This window comes from Cucurbita pepo, chromosome 1 (assembly GCF_057944985.1).
Source record: "Cucurbita pepo subsp. pepo isolate OVF chromosome 1, ASM5794498v1, whole genome shotgun sequence".
In the NCBI taxonomy this organism is placed as follows: Eukaryota; Viridiplantae; Streptophyta; class Magnoliopsida; order Cucurbitales; family Cucurbitaceae; genus Cucurbita; species Cucurbita pepo.
Window position 1 is genome coordinate 5,548,029 of NC_141798.1, and position 19,494 is coordinate 5,567,522.

Genomic DNA, 19,494 nt, shown 5'->3' on the forward strand with positions numbered 1-19,494 from the left:
AAAGCTCGAAGGTGAGGCAACTGACCCAGTTCATGTAATGAGGTGGGCTTCCCTACGTGGGCTTTAAATCCAGTCCAATTATTTGGGCTTTCTTTTTTGGATCTCAGAGCATTCCGAATTGGCTAGTCCCCTGGCGGGGCCGTGCACATATGCACGTGCTTATACTTTTTATTCTAATTAATAAAGATAGTGTCGTGCCCTTTTTCATATAATATAATCTAAACTAACCCAACAAAAAACAGAGAATATTTGGTTGTCTGGAAAAGCAAGGGTCGAATTAGCTCCCTTGAAAGGACTTAAGCACGTTTATAACTAAAAAGGTTTATATTTTAAGATTTTAATGAAAATAATTTGGTAAGATTTCTTGTTGTAATACCATATTACATATGGTGAAGCATGGACGAATCTAGGAACTTGAGCTAATAAATTTTCATCCTTCCATAACTGAACTATAATTCATCATCAAAACTAGGCCGAAATGGGGAAGACAATGTCAGGTTTTGTGTTTAAGAGATATGGGGATGACAGCACCAAAAGGAAATTTGCAAGCTTTCCAAGCAGCCAAAGTTTATGGACAACCTTTCGTGTTTTTGTTTTCTTCTTTCCTTTTCCTTTTGAGTGTCTGCAACCCTAAATAAGGAGCACCATATCAAAGTTGGTGGAGATAACCTGAGAGGGACAATAATGGAGACTTTTGAGTAACAGGGCTGCCACCAAATGTCCCGCTTACGCTTTCTTGATGCCCATCAAAACAGATCTCCAATTTTCAGATGACTCGGATCCGCATATATTCTTGATGGGTTTCTCTAAATTAAATTATATGATTTGGTTATAAGGATTTCAAATGATCATATCATTTTTTCTAATATATACCATACCAAAACAAACCCTTTTTGTGAGAGGATTGAATTCTACCCATTGATTATGGAAATACACATTTAGCTATCAACTCAAATCATACCCTATAATTACTCAATTCAATATGTGAAATGTTATGGGGGAAAGTTCACTTATCTACCAGGTCTTGGGATCATCCTTCTAGTAAAATTACATCAGGGGACGCTTAAAATGTTTCATAGTTTAATGCAATTAATAGCGTCTGTTGTTTGTAATGATGTAAAAGACAACCAAAACTGGGTTGCCTTTCCTAGAGTTGCAGCAACAAAATAGGACAATGGGTCTGACTGAAAGTTATGAATTTTGGGGCATCGTAGCTTACCAAGAAATCTATATTAACAAACTCCAAGAAATGTTCAAGAGGATGCCTCCAACCAATATAATTTGTGGTCCAGATGTCTTACTTCCAAATATTAAAGGGCTTACCAGTGGAATTCAATTCATTGCCTTTATCTTTGTACATTACATTGGACCACTAAATCGTCAATTATTCAATCACTTAATCATACGTTTATCCATATTTGACTTCAACTCGAGTGAGGGTATTGGGTTTATCAATCTTTGAAATGGTAACTAGTATGCACAGATGGCTAGGAATTCTGTGATATGATTTTAAATAAAAGATAAAATGAAAGAAAGGAAAAAAAAAAATAAAAAGAAAAAAAAAAGCAGTGGGAGGTTGAAATATTGATGGTCCTTTATGCACCACCAACTGGGTTACAAGGCCTGAGAAGAAATAAGAATTATGTCCGAAAAATGAGGAACATGAATGGAGCAATAATGAGAGCAGAAAGCAAAGGCTAGCTTTGATTTGTGTCATGAGAGCAGGCAGTATAAGGCAGGCAGAAAAGGGTTGGTTTTCTTCTTTCCTTTCTTGTTTTGATGCATTATTATTATTATTATTATTATTATTATTATTATTATTATTATTATTATTATTATTATTATTATTATTATTATTATTATTATTATTATTATTAGTATGGTGGGTGTGGGGTCTTGATAGCACCCATTTGTAAGCAAAAGCCTGCACTCTGGGTTGGTGGTCCATTGTGCTTCAGTAGTGTGGACAAAATCTAGCACCATACATGATGATCTATGAATAAGAGAAAACAGAAACTGAAACCCAAGTGGAATAACAAATTAGAAGAAGAAGAAGAAGAAGAAAGAAGGTGTTAGTTATGTGTCATTAAAAATAGAGTGTTTCTGAGATTAAATTAAGATGCAATAAGGGGAGGGGAGGGGAGGGGATGAGAGTCTTACCTTTCCATGTGCACCATTTATAAGGTACCCACCATTGTGCATTATGGAGGAAGTTTTCAAAAGCCCATCACACCACCATTTTTGTCACTTTCTTTTCTCTACTCAAAAGTTCTCTAAATAAATTCCACTATTTATGCCCATCTGAATGCCCTGCAACACACAAACAAAACATTCATTTGTTAACAATGATGAGACTTACAACTATGTGTGTTCCAGATGATACTAAAATAAATCAAACATAATCACATGGATTTTAAACACAATAACAAACATCCCAAACTAAAATAAAGCATTGGGAATAACCAAACTTAATTTTCCCAAAATTGGAATGTTTTTCAAACCCATTAAATTCCACCAACAACTTGTACACAAAAACGGGGAAACCTCAAAATATATTCTCATTACAATTAACTTCTTTTCTTTCTTTTTTTTTTTTTTTTTTTTTTTTTAAGATTATTATATAATTTCTGACTTGGCATTATATATTTTTAGTTAAGTCTTTAAATATGTCACTTCTGGTTTATTATATATTTTTAGTTAAGTCTTTAAATCTGTCACTTCTGGTTTTTTATTAAATGATGTATATAAAATTAATGTCAATAAAAAAGTTTAGTGACTAAAAGAGAATATTTTAAAATTAAATTTAAAATTTACCGTATTAGAACAAAAGTACGCATGACAAACCAAGTTTAAGGATAAAATTTATATATAATTTTTATTAGCAAAAATTAATTTAAAAAAATTATATCAACTTAGATAAATCTTAAATAAGTGCGAGTAATTTTTACCCTCTGACTTAATTTTCACTAACATGCACACTAATAAAAATCTTTAAAGGTAGTTAAAATTAATAAAATATAGTTTAGTATGGTGATAATTTTAACCGAGGCACAAATTAACTATTGAATATATTTATTTTTTAAACTTATTAAAGGTAATGAAATTGGAAATTTGTGGTTAGAATAAGTTTAGAGTGAAAATTAATTATTTTTTTTTTTTTTTGGGAACATTTATTATAATTAAAAGGGAGAGAATAAAAAAAAAAAAATGAAAAAAGGGGGGAGGGAAGGTTAAGCACTAAAGTGGGTCTTTTTATATTGAAGTGTTCCCCTAGGAACCGAGTTAGAGGATGAAGATGAAGAAAGGCTATTGTGTGGAACTACAGGAAGCATCCAAAGGGATCGCATTGATCCCAACTTATCTATATCCTTAAATTTCTTCTACGTAATTTTGGATCATGCTATCCCTTCGGATGCCTCCTTTAGCTACTAATCCCTCCACTCCTCCGCCCCCCTCCGCCGCTCCCCATCTCAAACTTTCCGGCAAGGCTTCTGCATCTCAAGTACGTTTTCCCCTTTAAACTACTCAATTACGACCACTTTATGCATTTGTTTTGTTCGGTTTTAATTGGATGAACACACTTTTTTCTTACACCTCTAGATCTGATCTCTCCACCAAATGTTAAATTATAGGAAAAAAGGAAAATTATTTTTTTTTTTTTTAATTTTTATTTATATTTGCCCATTATAAATATTAGGTTTAGCTATACCATATATGAATATCCATTTTGAAATATTTTTGTAATTTTTCTAAGGAAGTGTTGGTACTCTTTCTTTGCTTTGTTATTCACCTTTTTTCGATAATTTTATAAACTAAACTAAAATTGGACTTAAAAAAAGAGTTTTACAAACTTGTTGAATTTGACTAAAATTCTTTTTAGATTTCCTTTATCTTTAGGGTTACATAACATGTTGGGCTTATTTAATTATTATTTTTTGTGGGTAAAGAAAGGAAGAAAGATTATGGTATTGATGATGTTCATGGACAGCATGATGGAAGGCTTGTAACTTTGGAAATGAAATCAAATCTTCCAAAACAATTTAGTTTAAAGTAAAGAAGATTTTGATGATTAAAAGCTTCCAAAACATATTCATTTCACCTCTGGAAAAAAGTATACAAATTGTTGACCGTTAATCTCATTGTGTCGTGGTTCTTTAATTATATCCAACCCTGTTATGATCATGAGAATATGTTCAAAATTATTATTATTAATTGATAGTTGATAGTGTGGGTGTGACCAATTAATTTGGTGCATGTGTGGGTGTTAGTTAGACTGGAATTGATAATGTTTCTGGGAGGAGCAAAGTGTGTCCCTTTAGTGAGGAGGAGCATGGGAGGCCCCATTTCCCCATCATTCTGCCCCTTATTATTACAAAACTTTCTTTCATATTTGTAAATTTAGTCATTCCAAATGAACTTTAATTCGAAGACAAGACGAAAAGATGGGATGTTGGGTGGGTTGGTGATGGACAGTGGAAGGACATATGGACAACATTTGTAGCACACTCACACACCCTCTACTATTCACTATCACCACCTTACTTTCGAATTCTATACCCTCTTTTTGCTACAATACACTTCACCTTATGCTTCTTGTTTTTGTTTTGGAATAGTAGGAGTTCTTACAACCAATACTTCATACACTAACTCTATCAAATTATTCTTAATATGATGGTGAATTTTTATGGGCACTCAAAAGTTCTTTAGAATTGCATTCTATTGGGAGAAGAGGTTAGAAAAAAACAAACATAATCAAGCTAGAACACTCTGTCTTATGCTTACAGTTTAAACTATGATTTGAGATTTGAATTCGACTCCTAATCTCTACATCTACATCTCCTGCCATATAGTCACATTATGACCAAAATTAAAACTCCGATCCCACTGGCATACCTTATGTGTGACTTTTTTGATAACCTTTGTGACTAATTATATTGGCAGAGATTCATAAACAGGTAGGTCTCATCACAATTTTAAAGTATGTTTTAGTAATGCACATCAACATAAATTCACATATCAATAACATGTATCGATATCTAATAAATTAAAAAAGTTCAAAAAATATTTATTATTCATTTAAATAATACTAATATTTATGACTAAATTTACTCTAAAAGCTTTAAATAATTTATAAGTTGTTATTTAGCCTGAAATAGCGTCTAAACCTCTAACCAGAATTCAAATCTAAGCATAACAAAATTTGATAGGCCACACTCCAATTTACAACACTTTAAATGAGTTATAAAATGATAAGAATGAGTCTTTACTCCAAAGGGGTTCAATTCTGTAATTAAAAAACTCCAAGAACCATGGAGAACATTATGAATCCTTCACATGAAACGAACTCACCTCGTGAGCTTGATTATCTATATAGGGCAGTGACAAAATTTGCTAAATCTTGTGGGTCCAATGTCGGAACAGAGTGGGCATTCGAGGTCAGAGTTAACCGGGTTGCTACTGATGCCAAACGGGCCTCAAAATGTCGTTTGAAGGCTATTGTGGACACTGATCAAAACCATGATCGTTGCTGGTAGCCAACCACGCTTCTCCTGGAATTTCCGTAACTCGTCTGGTCACTTCAGTCGAGATACACCGCTCATTTCAGAGTCGCGAGGAAGAGAGTGTCCTGTTGATGTATCGCATTAACATCGATGACCCTTCGTTCGTCATTGTAGCTATCATCGTTGTTCCATGTATCATGACCGAAGGAGGAGCCATTTCTTTTTTCTTTTTTTGACTTTTGGTTCAAAATTGGTGCTCCAACGGAAGCCGTACAAAACTCCATGCTCTTCGGGACCAATTGGTAATTGGATTAAGAACTAAATTTTGGAACAAAAGAAGCCCATAATTTTGAACGAGCAAATAAGCCCATAGTTGAGGCCCAATGAAACTATGGATTGGATCGGAATTACTGTGCAGAGTTGGTCCAAATCCATCGAGAACATGGTAGAAGCTTGTGGACAATCCAGGAAAGGAAGAGGGGAGAAGATACTAGAAAAGCCACGACACCACTCGCATGCTCTGTTGCTTCCTATTTAAATGCCTTGATCCCGGCGGTGGAAGAGCATCGACAAACACAGCAAACGAAATTCCAATTCTATCAATCTCAGGTATCAGTTTCAGCAATTCTACTATCTAATTCACCAACAACGACGATGGCGTTGATTCCAAGCATTTTTGGTGGGCGCCGGAGCAATGTCTTCGATCCCTTCTCCTTAGACGTTTGGGATCCTTTCGAAGGCTTCCCATTTTCAAGCTCTCTGGCCAACGTTTCCTCCTCTGCTCGCGAGGCCTCTGCTTTTGCCAACACCCGCATCGACTGGAAGGAGACCCCAGAAGCCCACGTGTTCAAGGCGGATCTTCCAGGGATCAAAAAGGAGGAAGTGAAGGTTGAAATTGAGGAAGGGGGAGTTCTGCAGATCAGCGGAGAGAGAAGCAAAGAGCAGGAGGAGAAGAACGACAAGTGGCATAGAATTGAACGAAGCAGTGGGAAGTTCATGAGGAGATTCAGGCTGCCTGAGAATGCGAAAGTAGAAGAGGTGAAGGCCAACATGGAGAATGGAGTGCTGACGGTGACAGTGCCGAAAATGGAGGTGAAGAAGCCAGAAATGAAGAGCATTGAAATCTCTGGTTAGAAGGAGGGCGAGTGTTGTGCATCTGCCCATGTTGGTGAGGAGTTTGTATGAATGTTGTTAAATAAATCGTCAAAATTGAGTTTTTATGTATTTTGCGAGTGTGAAAAGATGAAAAATGATGGATGTAATCATCTAAGTAATGGAATGTAATCATGTTTATGTTTATTTATACTTTGAAAGTGTGTTAAAACAAGTGTGGAAATTTTGAATCGGTGAATATGGTTCATCCAACACCAATATATGTCTTTCTTTTCCATTTCAATATTTCACTTTCTTAGTAAAGTACATTTTACTTCTTCAATGTTCTTTTCCATTTCAACATTGAACAACATTGAAGAAGTAAAATGGAGTTCTAAGAATTTTTGAAGTTCCATTTAATTTTGATAAGAATTTCTAAAGCTCCATTTAATTTTGATAAGAATTTCTAAAGCTCTTGCTGTAAAAATAGTTGAAGATAAAACAATAACTTCATACATTATGTATCATTCATGTATAATTCAATTCAATACTTTTTTTGAGGAATAATAACTTCATACATTATGTATCATTCATGTATAATTCAATACTTTTTTATAATGTGATTTTTATAATGTATATTGTGGATTTAGGTTACTCGCTACAACATAATTGAATGTTATAATGTATATTGTTGTGGATTTAGGTTACTAGCTACAATGTATATTGTGGAGTTAGGTTTTACGTGTTAATTTTGAGACCAATTAAGGGAGCATTTTGAGGCCAACTAGAATTCATTGGAAGCGAAAATGAAGAGGAGAACGGAAAGTTCAAGCTTTTAGTTGCCTCTACTTACCAAACAAGACCTACAAACAACTTACATTATTTTCATTTTCATCGGACACACCCAAACAAACCTTTTTCATGTTCGATTACAAAGCCAATGCACATTGCAGAACACAAGATAGATGAATAATTTATTGAACTTCATCCATATACGAATTGATCCTAACATGGGCAGCCTGTCAGGATGAAGATCGTCTACCCAGAGATGTCAATCGACTTAACTTCTGGCTTCTTCTCTTCCATCTTTGGCACTCTCACTGTTAGAACCCCGTTCTCCATGCTCGCCTTCACCTCCTCAACCTTCGCGTTCTCAGGCAGCCTGAATCTTCTCATGAACTTCCCACTGCTTCGTTCCACTCTATGCCATTTATCATTCTTCTCCTCCTGCTCTTTGCTCCTTTCTCCACTGATCTGCAGAACTCTGCCTTCTTCCACTTCTACTTTTACTTCCTCCTTCTTGATCCCCGGAAGATCTGCCTTGAAGATGTGGGCTTCTGGGGTCTCTTTCCAGTCGAGGCGAGTGTTGGCAAAAGCAGAGGTCTCCCTGGCAGAGGAAGGGGCGTTGGCCAATGAGGTTGAAAATGGGAAGCCTTCAAAAGGATCCCAAACATCCAATGAAAAGGGGTCGAAGATGTTGCTTCGGCGGCCACCAAAAATGCTTGGAATCAGAGCCATGGATGATGATTTTCGAAACGCAGAGTGGTAGACTTGGAAACTTTGTATCACTGCTTTCGATGTGCTCTTCCGCCCTTGGGCTTCAGCCATTTAAATAGGATGCAGCAGAAGATGTGAGAGCTTTCGTGGGCTTTCTCGCATTATCCCCTTCAGCTTTTCTGGTTTCCATAAGCTTCTACAACTTTCTCCATGGATTTGGACCCATTCTGCGCAATACTTGAGGCCCAATCCGTCATCGTACAAGAAGTACAATCAAGTAATTGAATTTAACCATAAATATGTAATCAGAAAAATCGATAAACAAAAAATAAAAATGGAAATCCCAATTCCAATTCCAATTCCAATTCCAAATAGATCGTGAAGGTTGGAGAAGATTCCGGAAGTTTCTACATTTTCTACGTTTTGTAGAAGTCTGTTTCAAGTATAAACTCATTCAAACATCCACATCTTTAGCACTCTTTTCACAAAGCTATCAATATCAACAAGACCATGGCTCTGATTCCAAGCATTTTCGGTGGCCGCCGGAGCAACATCTTCGACCCCTTTTCATTGGACGCTTGCGATCCTTTTCAAGGCTTCCCATTTTCAAGCTCACTGGCTAACGTGCCTTCCTCCGCCCGGGAGACCTCTGCTTTTGCCAACACTCGCATCGACTGGAAGGAGACCCCGCAAGCCCATATCTTCACAGCCGATCTCCCTGGGATCAACAAAGACCAACTCAAAGTTGAGGTTGAAGAAGGCAGAGTTTTGCAGATCAGTGGAGAGAGAAGCAAAGAACAGGTGGAGAAGAATGAGAAATGGCATAGAATTGAGCGGAGCAGTGGGAAGTTCATGAGGAGATTTAGGCTCCCAGAAGATGCCAAAGTTGAGGAGGTGAAGGCCAGAATGGAGAACGGAGTTCTTACTGTGACAGTACCGAAAGTGGAAGCGAAGAAGCCTGAAATCAAGTCCATTGAAATCTCTGCTTAACTTTATTTATTGCTCAGTTCTGTGTTTGTTTATAAGTTTTGTTCAATGTGTCTGGAAACTCGACTTGGGTTTCCCCCTTCTCCCACTCATGTAACGAAAAGAAAGCTCTTTTATTAATTGTGGTTGCATAGCTAATTTGGGTCACAATATTATTCAAAGCTTACAACATACATGAAAATGAAATGCTCAGTGAATGGCTTCTCTCTGTCGTCGGTAAAGCAATCGAATATCGGTAATCATCCGCTCCAAATCGCGGAAGGATGATCCACCTTCTTCCACACTTGTATTAGCCAATTTTGCAGTCTCAATAACAGAACCCATCAATTCATTTCTCTTGTTTTCCATCACATCATTCACCATCTGAGTCACTATCTCTCTGTCGCAAACATCCTTCATGTCCACTCCAATCCTCCAAACCTCGCTCACGTATCGGCTGTTCGTCTGCTGGTCCGCAAACTGAGGCCAACAGATCATTGGCACACCGGCGACTATGCTCTCTAAAGTCGAATTCCATCCACAGTGAGTCAAAAACCCTCCAATGGCTTCATGGGCCAGCACTTCCTCTTGCGGCGCCCACTCCACCATACAACCCCTCTCCTTCGTCCCCTTCTCCAATTCCTCCGGAATCCCGTTTTCCCCATCTTCTCCGGCCACCAAATTGGGCCGCACAACCCACAGAAACCGTCTACCGCTATTCACCAATCCGTGCCAAAACTCTCTGAATTGACCATCCCCCATGACTACAACGCTACCAAAGCTAACGTAGATGACAGATTTCGGAGGTTGAGCGTCCAGCCACGCCAGGCAGCTCCGATCCACCTCCCAAAGGTTGTTGAAAGACTCCGATCCCAATGGAGATTCTTCACCGGAAAGCCTGGATTTTAGGAGACTGTGGAGAGGTCCGATCGCGTAGACATTTGGGCACCGCCTTCGAAGACATGACAAAATGGGTCCTTCCAAGTCCTCAAACGTGTTGAATATCAGAGAGTGGGCCTTTAAGCTCTGTATGGTTTGGGTGACGCCGTGTTGAAGAGCTGGATCAGATGGGTCTTTGAGTCGGCAGAAGCTTGGGAGATCTCTGCATCGGAGAACGTTTTCCATTCCAGTCACGCCGTCGATCATTCTATCCATGTCTTCTTCTCCTGAATTTCAAGGGAAATCAATCAATCAATTCACGTAACAGCAAACAAATTGGGGGGAAGTGGAAAATGGATGGTCGATCACCTTTAATTGGAAGCTGACCATCTTCAATGAGCATGGGAACAAATGAATAAGCCCAGAAAGAACAAGCGCTAATGGTCCGAAAACTAAATACCGGGATCTTAGGTTCAGCGTCAACGTCAACGATGAAATTGAAAAGGCCGTCAAGAATTATGCAGGTGGGGTTCGGACCCAGTTCACCGGAAAGCAGCATCTGGGTGAGAAGTGGCTTGGTGATGGAATTCAAACGACGGATCAAGTCGGCGAACATGCCGAGGGTGCGATTTTGGGGTGTTAGGCCGTCGGTTATGGTTCGAAATTGGAAATTGGGAAAGCGAGAGAAACGAGATAGGATGTCAGAGTGAAGGGTAAGTTTTTGGTGAATACGGTGTATGTTAAGGAAGGTGATACGGAGGCCGGAGAGGGAAAGAAGCTCGGCGAGTTTGAGCATGGAGTTGACATGGCCTTGAGCCGGGAAGGGGAAGATCAAAACGTGAGGCACTTCTCCTTCTTGCTCCATGGGTTTCTACTTAAGGTCTACTGCGCTATTTCCCTCCCCATCAACTCAATTTATAGCTCACATTTCTTAAATAAGCCATTACTTGGGTTTTGGAAAAGTGGAAGACTTTGAATTTTTACCAATTTAAACCACTTTCAATTCCATAACTTCAAATTTACCCTACACTTTCAACAAATGGGCAATTACAGCTTTGTAGTTTGTTTGATTGTCTGTGTGATTTGTTTTATTTTGAAATTTTAGTTAGATTGTGGAGTTGGATTTTTAAAATAATCTACTTCATGAACTTTTTATGTATGAATTCAGACCCCAATTTATATTAAAGATGCAATATGTCTAATATTTATGTTACAAATTATGAATTGTCACAATGTTTTATCTAATATTTATGTTACAAATTATGAATTGTCACAATGTTTTATCTAATATTTATGTTACAAATTATGAATTGTCACAATGTTTTATCTAATATTTATTTTAAAGAAAAATAGCTTTTTTCTCACTAAAAAAATATTTATGTTTTTGTTGAATGTTATTATATATGTAGAGGGTTGAGTGAATTGGCTAGCCTTTGAGTTGGCACTCACTAAAACAGGGTTTTACTTTGAAGAAAGAACCGAGTATTGCACGGAAACTATCAACCAATAATCAAGCTTCTAGATTCTTGTCAAGATTCTTATCAAGAAGAAAAACGCATACATTCACACACACACACACACACACCACAAAAAACAAGCAAACCAGAAGGAGAAGCCGGTCGCGGAGGAAGCTGCAGACACAGAATTAAGCATGGAGCAGGAAGAAGCAGAGCCCCATATTCTGATGTTTCCCTTTCCAGCCTTGGGGCATGTCAACCCAATGCTCAAACTCGCCCAACTCCTTTCCCTCTCCGGCCTCCGAATCACCTTCCTCAACATCCACCGTATCCACCAAACCCTCGTTCTTCACACAAACCTCCAATCTCGTTTCTCTCGCTTTCCCAAATTCAGATTCCAAACCATCACCGACGGCCTTCCCCCTAACTACACCGGCGGCTTGACCAAGCTCTCTGAATTGACTCACAGCATGGAAGCCGTAACCAAGCCCCTTCTCAGACAGATGCTGGTCTCTAGTCAACTGGGTCCCATTCCGACCTGCATAATTCTTGATGGGTTTTTCAGTTTCATGGTTGATGTTGACGCTGAGCCTAAAATCCCCGTTTTCTGTTTTCGTACTGTCAGTGCTTGTTCTTTTTGGGCTTATTCATCCATTCCCAGTCTCATCGAAGATGGTCAGCTGCCTGTGAAAGGTAATCAATCGACAATCGATTTTCCAATTTTCCCATTCTGCTTGCTGTTGATCGACTTAATGGATTTCCATTGAAATGCAGGGGAAGAGGACATGGACAGAATGATCGTAGGCGTGGCTGGAATGGAAAATATTCTCCGATGCAGAGATCTTCCAAGCTTCAGCCGAGTGGGGGACCGCACGGATCCGATCCTTCAATACAGCGTGAACCAAACCATACAAAGCTCTAAAGCTCACTCTCTGATATTGAACACATTTGAGGACTTGGAAGGCCCCATTCTATCTCGTCTACGGAGCCGATGCCCAAATGTCTACGCAATCGGACCTCTTCATGCCCACCTGAAATCAAGACTTTCCGGTGAAATAACTCGGCCGGAACCGGAGTCTTCGAACGGCTATTGGGAGGTGGATCGGAGCTGCCTGGCATGGCTCGACGCTCAGCCTTCGAAATCTGTCGTCTACGTTAGCTTTGGAAGCGTTACGGTCATGGGGGATCGCCAATTTAGGGAGTTTTGGCACGGATTGGTGGATAGTGGGAGGCGGTTTCTGTGGGTTGTGCGGCCCAATTTGGTGGGCGGAAAAGATGGGGATAATGGGATTCCAGCGGAGTTGGTGGAAGGGACGAAGGAAAGGGGGTGTATGGTGGGTTGGGCTCCGCAAGAGGAAGTGTTGCGACATGAAGCCATTGGAGGGTTTCTGACTCACTGTGGGTGGAATTCGACATTAGAGGGAATAGTGGGCAGCGTGCCAATGATCTGTTGGCCTCAATTTGCAGACCAGCTGACGAACAGCCGATACGTGAGCGAGGTTTGGAGAATTGGGGTGGACATGAAGGATGTTTGCGACAGAGAGATAGTGGCTCAGATGGTGAATGATGTGATGGAAAACAGGAGAAATGAATTGATGGGTTCTGTTATTGAGACTGCAAAATTGGCTAAGACAAGCGTGGAAGAAGGTGGATCGTCCTTCCGTGATTTGGAGCGAATGATCAACGATATTCGATTGCTTTGGAGGAGACGCATAAAGAGGTCATTTCCACCCGCTTAGCATATTTTTTGTTTCTTTTCTATTGAGAATGCAATTGGAATGTAACCCAAGTAGCCATGTGTTAGGCAAACCTGTTTTGGTCGTCTCCTACATTTGTCCACCATCTTTAATGGACACATGATCCTCCATTACATTCTTCAAAGTAGGAGCAAAGTCATTAGTCTTAATCTTTGGGAGAAGAAAGTTCTGTTTAGTCAAGCATGAGTTGGACCTCATTATTGGAATTAGACATGACTGGCGAAAGGTGGCACGGCAAAAGTGTTTGTAGTGATGGTAGACTTAGAATTAGGTATTTTGAAGGATGATATGACTATGGGATGGTTGGTGATCGCTTAACAAATTCCACACCTAATATCCTAACCAAACCCCACACAAATAGACTTAAAATGCTTCCAGCTTGAATCTTTTCTGAAATCTAGCTTAGCCTATTGTATTGGTTCATTTCTCAATCATTCCTACAATTCAGGCTTTAATTATTACCACAAAATCACTGTCTTGTTTTTTCCGTTCATAATTCAAGGCCCACAAAGAAACCTCAAGTCTTAAACCTTTTCTGGAATCTTCTGGACAGAGAACTGATGGTTGTTGGTTCCAGAATTGTGAATGATGAACACAACAGTGAGCTCTTGTCTTCGAGAAAAATGTATCTCGAACAAGAACACCAAATTGCTTTATGGCGTTGGAAGCCTCAGTGTTGGACGTGCAAGTTACTTCAAGTTTTGACGTGTGCAAAGATCCTCTCTGACTAACAAGAAAAGTTAGATCAAAGTCAATTGCTTCAAGTCCTTCCTTTTCAGTTGTGAGGCTTGGGATTATGAATGCTTATGATCGTTTCTGTATACAATAATGGATAGTTGCCTTTTTTTCCCATCCACAAGAAAACTGATAGCTTGAGGCCTTTTCTTTCACCTATTGATATCACTTTCATGAATTGTAGTGGCTTGGCTTGACGAGGGTGGCAAAGTGGATGGTAAGCAAGGGTCATAACACAATAGGCGCAAACCCAGATGAAGATAGCATCAGAAGAGTTCCCCGTGGCATCGCAGTCTAATTTTTCCTCCCCTGCTCTCTTTGAAGATCTTAGAACACTACAAACAGACATAACACAAACACTGTAAGATATGAGTAAGATTTCTCTTTTATACTTAAACGACCCGTTTATCAAATCACATAAAATTTGCACATCTTTTGCTTTTGCCTACTTATGAAAACAGTAGAAAAGGTAGAGTGAAGGTTGAGTAAATTTCACATCAAGCTTTAAATCTTCATTCTGAAGCATCAAGACTGGACAAGCTTTTGATCAAATCACTGCTAGAATTATGCATAAAGAAAAGTGGACTGTAGTTAGATAAGATGGATTTGAACATGAAATGCAAGAATTTCACACTTTTGGTTGAGTTGCTGCACCAGTTAGAGTGGAGCCTCTATCAAGAGCAGCAGCAGCAGAAGATAAGATAATATAATGCTAACATGTGATAATGTCTTGTTTCTATAATGTGGATTTGATGTTTGTTGAATAATCTGAAGCCATTATTATAATGAATGTTAGTTATTGATTAATTTAGATCTATGCTAACAAAGTTGAAACAAAATCCAAGATCCAGATTGAAGTGGATGCCATTCATGTCGAGTACAGAGGACAGCCCCATTGCTCCAACATAAAACTATTCATAGAAACGTACGGTCGGCGTGGTCGCATGGCATGGGAATGGCCATGCTCCCAATAAGATTGTCTATTTTTTTTGGAGGGAAAAAGAACATATATTAAATCACAAAGTTAAAGATTCAAACTTTAATACTAACCAATGTTTATCAACAAATAAGAAGCTCTTGCTTCTACACATAAATCAACAAATAGTTTATTTATATTAGAAGGGTCTATAGCTATATACTATAGCTATATGTTTCAATTAAGAAACCCACAAAAATTATTACAATATCTCTCTGTCCCCAAGTCCCCACTTTCCTATAAATTACTCTCTTTTTCTCTGTTTCCCCCCTTTCTGATGAATGAACGCTGCATTTTTACTCTGTTCTCCATCTAATGAAACCTAACTGGTAACTACAAACCTGCAAACAAATCCTTTTTCCATCTTTAAGTTACAACCCTTAATTCATATCTTTATTGTTCCCTATTCTAAAAGAAAGAACACTTCAATCTTCCCAATGAAAAAGCACTTTTTTTTTTCAACTTCCAGTAGTTTTGTTTGCTTTAGTATGTCCACTCCTGAGGAAGAAGAAACTCATGGCTTTGGCCTCTTTCTGCCGGCCGGGAATAACTCAGCCTCTGCTGCGCGAAAATGGCGTTTCTTTGAGCCATTAAAGCTTCTGAAGAAAATAAAAATAAAAATAAAAAAAGCTCATTAGCATATTACTATTTAACAGATCTCAAGATGTTTGAATTGTTTCAACATACTCACCGTAGCTCGGTGGAAGGCGGCGATTTGACGTCATCTGGGGAACAGATCGGTTGAAGTCCTGAACGTTCTTCCCTGGAAGCAGAGCAATCGAGCCACAGTCTGAAGAAACAGAGCAAAAGTTAAGAATCAAGTTCAAATTCGAGAATCCGAGATTTCCAATTTGGTAAAAGAAGAAACAAAAGTACCTGCTCTTTTGCGAGATTGTGGTGGGTTGTTGTCGTATCGGCGAGGCAAGAAGACGCCAGTACCTGTGCACTCCTTTTTGGGGGCCGATCCGCTGCCGTGGTAGGCGGCAGATACAGCGGGAGTACTAGGCTGAGAAGGGTTTCTCCGGTGATGGGGATGCAGAGAAGGCCAAGCGGATTGAGGAAAATCCACAGCACGAACAAAATTCCCATGTTCATGGTGAACATCTCCCCTTCGGCAATAGATCTGTTGATTTTCAACCGTCACTTGTCTCCCCCAGTTTAAACAGCTTTCCTGTTTATTAATCGGAGACTCTGTTCCGAACTGAAAACAGAGAAGAAAACAGAGGAGAAAACAGAGTTAAACGATTACAGATCAAAAACAGAGAACGAGGGAGTGAAAAAACGAGGCTAATTTAACTTCACCTGTGAAGGGTGGGAGTAAAATCCAGCGTTTCTCATGGAAGAAGCAAGCTTTGAAGAACTTTGAGAAGGACCAATAATCCCATCTCTTTGAGTGTTCATTTTGAGTCTCGCAACTTGCCCTGCAGCAGCATAGATAAGATCCCAAGTGTCTTCATCGCCGCCGAAGGGAGTGGTCGGAGGAGACGGCGCCTGAGACGGCCCGTTTGGGCTTCCGTCGCTCGACACCGAGCTCCAAGCCGACCAACTCCCAAACCCACTAAGAGTAGACTGAGGAGAACTAGCCATGGCCGTCTTAGCCTGAAGAAAAAAAAAAAAAAAAAACAGAGTCGCCGGTAAATGAAAAACCCATTGAAGAGTCAAAAATCGAGTGAATTAAAGAAAAATCAAAAGATGGGTACTTGGGGTTTGTGGACAGAAGCAGGTTTCAGGGAATCACGAAGAGTGGTGTGAGTAAGGCGGTGCGTCAACGCAGCAAGAAAGTCGCCGTCGTCGTCGTTGTCGTCATCGCCAAGAACAGATCCGAGGGGGGAATGAACAGGGGAGGAGTTGAAGTGATAAGGGAAGTCGGTGGGGAGGTTATGGTGGTCGGATAAAAAGTGGGGAGGGAGGGAGAAGTTGGAAGCAGAGGCCATGGTTGGAGAGAGAAAGGGAGAAACGGGGAATTGGGAATTTTGGAGTGAAGAAGAAGGGGAGGGGGGGGATTTAATAATTGGGATTTGAAGGAGGAGAAGAAGAAGAAGGAGAAGAAGAAGAAGGAGAAGAGGGACCCAACAAAAGAAGAGAGGGAAAGAGAATGTTGATGACAGTGTTTGCTTTTTGTTTAAGGTTTCAGGGTTACTTTGAGACAGTTCAAACCATGAGGGAGAAATGAAGAGAACACAGGATTTCCACTCTCCAATTCCAATTCCAATTCCAATTCCAATTCCAAACAACTCGAATCATTCAACGCTCCTAACCTCAAATATTTGTCTTTTCATCAAACTTATCTGCCATTTCTCTGTTTTCCCATCTCTTTTTTTAAACGTGATATTAGTACTTCTATCCACCCCTTACTTTGATTAATGAGGAGACACTAGTGTAATAATAATGCTTGTGATGATTGACATGTAATTGTTACAAATACATATACTCTTTCTTTCGAGATTAAATGTTTAAAAATAATGAATATTTTCTTAAATTTTTATTATACTAGTATCAAAGTTTATATTATATAGAGTATAAAAATTTAAAAAAAAAAAAGTGAAAATATTATGTTTATATTTGTATGAGATTGGGCAGTGAAATCCAAAACTTTAATTAGGGTCAAATGTTGAGGGAACCTAGCCTTTAATTATTCATCTTTGTGTCACTAATTAAAGTTATAGACACAATCATTTTAATTCTCTCTCTCTCTTACACATCTTTTTTGCCACATGATAATTTATTTTTTCCTGTTAAGAATTATTTTATTAATAAAGAAAACACATATAAGAATGATTAAGTTTAATAATTAGAAATGATTTGGCCGAAATCATCTCCTTATCCACTCCACGAATAAATTTGGGTTATTTATCGTGGGAATATGATCTGAATCTATATCAATCCCATTTCTTCCCCCTCATGGTTGGTGTAGCCATAGCCAACACTTTATTTAATAATTTTTATTTTCAATCCATTTTCCCCTTATTGGTTTGATTTTAAGATTAGATTAAGCTAAACTTACTTTACATACAACTCATTTAGGTTGTATTAGGAGTTGACTAAGTATCTAGCTAAAATGGAATTTGGAATGAAGCAGATTGTTCATCTCTAGTTGGATTAAGGTAAGAAAACTTTTAATTGGATAATTTTTTATATTGTTAGATATATATACATGTATTTGCTCTACAATCTGGTTGAACCTCTTGCATGTACTAAGTGATATGAGTTATTTATACATTCACGATCACAGACTAGATGATCTATAATTTTATTCCTAATCACGGGACAGATGGTCAAAACCTATAAAACCAAATTAACAAATAGGAAATTCAAAAGTCAACTAAAAATATTTAAAAAAATATAAAATGAAAGTAAGCAGGAATCAATTTAAATATAAAATTAAAAAAAGAAACATAGAAACTTACACAATAATTGTGGATATATATATAATATACTAAAAATAATTTATTGTTTAAAAAATAGAAGAAAGAAAAAAGAGTGGAGGTTTTTAAAAGCAGAGGATGTAGGCGTCACAGAAAACCCGTGAAATGTTTGAGAGCGCAGTTAATGTTTCCGTCTCAGACAGAACAGAATCTCCACCGTACAGATTCGGTAGCTTAACTGTCATCAACTACTAGACGCCGTCTCTATTACTTTCCCCCTTCATTGCCCGGACTTCAATCATTCTATTAATTACAGATAATAAGTTTCCCGCCAACAGGATGAAAAAACAAAACATTATTTAAATACAGAAATTAATGTTCATGTCAGAGAACAGAACAGAATAAATTTGGTATTTTTGGAAATTAATGAAGACACATAGCTCAAAAAGAAGCTCCAAATGGCGACCTGTGTTCATCTGTTCCCCCCACCACAATTTTTGTTTTATTAATTAAATCAAATATTAAAACATCTACCATTACTTTAACAATAAATAAAAAAAAGTTTAAATTTTATTTTTTTTTATCTTTAATTTTAAAATTTGTTCAAGAAAATAGTGCTTTTTTTTTTTTTTTCCATTGAAATAGTGTAGAAATTAAGACGAGAATTAACCACAACTTATGGTTAAAATTGATTACGTTTATAATTTTAAACGCTATTTTAAAATAAAATAAATATTTTAATTTTGTAACAGAGGAAAAAGAAATGCTTGGGTTTACGTGCGCGTGCAATCACGATTTTATTTTCTCCTCTTTTGTTTATTTATTTGGTACCGTGTCTTAAGGGTCTCTCACAACACATTCCCCTACACTTTAAACCAATTATTTATTTATTTATTTATAATTTTCCCACTTCTTTATTTAATCACAATTCAAACTAATATTTAAATGTACAAAATAATAATTATAATAAATAAATAAATCCACTAATAAAAAAGGAAAAATCAAAAGTCAAGATTGGTGGGTGGCCAAATTGCAAATCACGGCTGAAATTAGTAAAGAAAATAATATTTATGGAATCCAAGTTGGTTATTTTGAATTATATTCAATCACTTTGGAATTAGCATCAAATCAATGGGATTGTTTTTGATTAAATTCCTCTAAATACTTTCATGCTTGAATGTACCCATAATTGGATCAATTTTACAAATTCTATATTAAAATTCCATTCCAAATTCAATCTAACATTTACATTTAAATTCAACACAAAAA

General features: G+C 37.9%; 6 protein-coding genes across 7 annotated transcripts; 3 read left to right on the forward strand and 3 right to left on the reverse strand.

Moving 5' to 3' along the window:
* Window positions 1-6,045: 6,045 nt before the first annotated feature.
* LOC111792640 (17.8 kDa class I heat shock protein) lies at window positions 6,046-6,806 on the forward strand. Its single transcript, XM_023674184.2, has one exon. It carries the CDS (start codon window positions 6,156-6,158, stop codon window positions 6,633-6,635), a length of 480 nt encoding a protein of 159 aa, XP_023529952.2. The 5' UTR covers window positions 6,046-6,155; the 3' UTR covers window positions 6,636-6,806.
* Window positions 6,807-7,457: 651 nt separating this feature from the next.
* On the reverse strand, window positions 7,458-8,126 carry LOC111792675 (18.1 kDa class I heat shock protein). The gene has a single exon (XM_023674230.2). It carries the CDS (start codon window positions 8,109-8,111, stop codon window positions 7,632-7,634), a length of 480 nt encoding a protein of 159 aa, XP_023529998.2. The 5' UTR covers window positions 8,112-8,126; the 3' UTR covers window positions 7,458-7,631.
* A 474-nt stretch (window positions 8,127-8,600) lies between these two features.
* LOC111792666 (17.8 kDa class I heat shock protein-like) lies at window positions 8,601-9,210 on the forward strand. Its single transcript, XM_023674220.2, has one exon. The coding sequence runs from the start codon at window positions 8,601-8,603 to the stop codon at window positions 9,078-9,080; it is 480 nt and encodes a 159-aa protein (XP_023529988.2). The 3' UTR covers window positions 9,081-9,210.
* On the reverse strand, window positions 9,172-10,802 carry LOC111792633 (7-deoxyloganetic acid glucosyltransferase-like). Its single transcript, XM_023674173.2, has 2 exons — window positions 10,305-10,802; window positions 9,172-10,222 (listed from the first exon to the last, which is right to left on the reverse strand). Exons 1-2 carry the CDS (start codon window positions 10,798-10,800, stop codon window positions 9,267-9,269), a joined length of 1,452 nt encoding a protein of 483 aa, XP_023529941.2. The 5' UTR covers window positions 10,801-10,802; the 3' UTR covers window positions 9,172-9,266.
* A 721-nt stretch (window positions 10,803-11,523) lies between these two features.
* On the forward strand, window positions 11,524-14,691 carry LOC111796742 (7-deoxyloganetic acid glucosyltransferase). Of its 2 annotated transcripts, XR_002815413.2 has the most exons (4): window positions 11,543-12,085; window positions 12,167-13,112; window positions 14,069-14,245; window positions 14,346-14,691. XR_002815413.2 is itself a non-coding variant. In XM_023679489.2 (3 exons), the coding sequence occupies exons 1-3, from the start codon at window positions 11,587-11,589 to the stop codon at window positions 14,079-14,081; spliced, it is 1,458 nt and encodes a 485-aa protein (XP_023535257.2). In that variant the 5' UTR covers window positions 11,524-11,586; the 3' UTR covers window positions 14,082-14,315. The 2 variants fall into 2 exon arrangements, 1 of the variants encoding a protein (XP_023535257.2); XM_023679489.2 differs by lacking the exon at window positions 14,346-14,691 and having other exon boundaries at window positions 11,524-12,085; window positions 14,069-14,315.
* A 283-nt stretch (window positions 14,692-14,974) lies between these two features.
* Window positions 14,975-17,091, reverse strand: LOC111796750 (uncharacterized). The gene is made up of 5 exons (XM_087127954.1): window positions 16,561-17,091; window positions 16,163-16,459; window positions 15,737-16,061; window positions 15,552-15,650; window positions 14,975-15,459 (listed from the first exon to the last, which is right to left on the reverse strand). The coding sequence occupies exons 1-5, from the start codon at window positions 16,792-16,794 to the stop codon at window positions 15,344-15,346; spliced, it is 1,071 nt and encodes a 356-aa protein (XP_086984080.1). The 5' UTR covers window positions 16,795-17,091; the 3' UTR covers window positions 14,975-15,343.
* Between the last annotated feature and the right edge of the window lie 2,403 nt (window positions 17,092-19,494).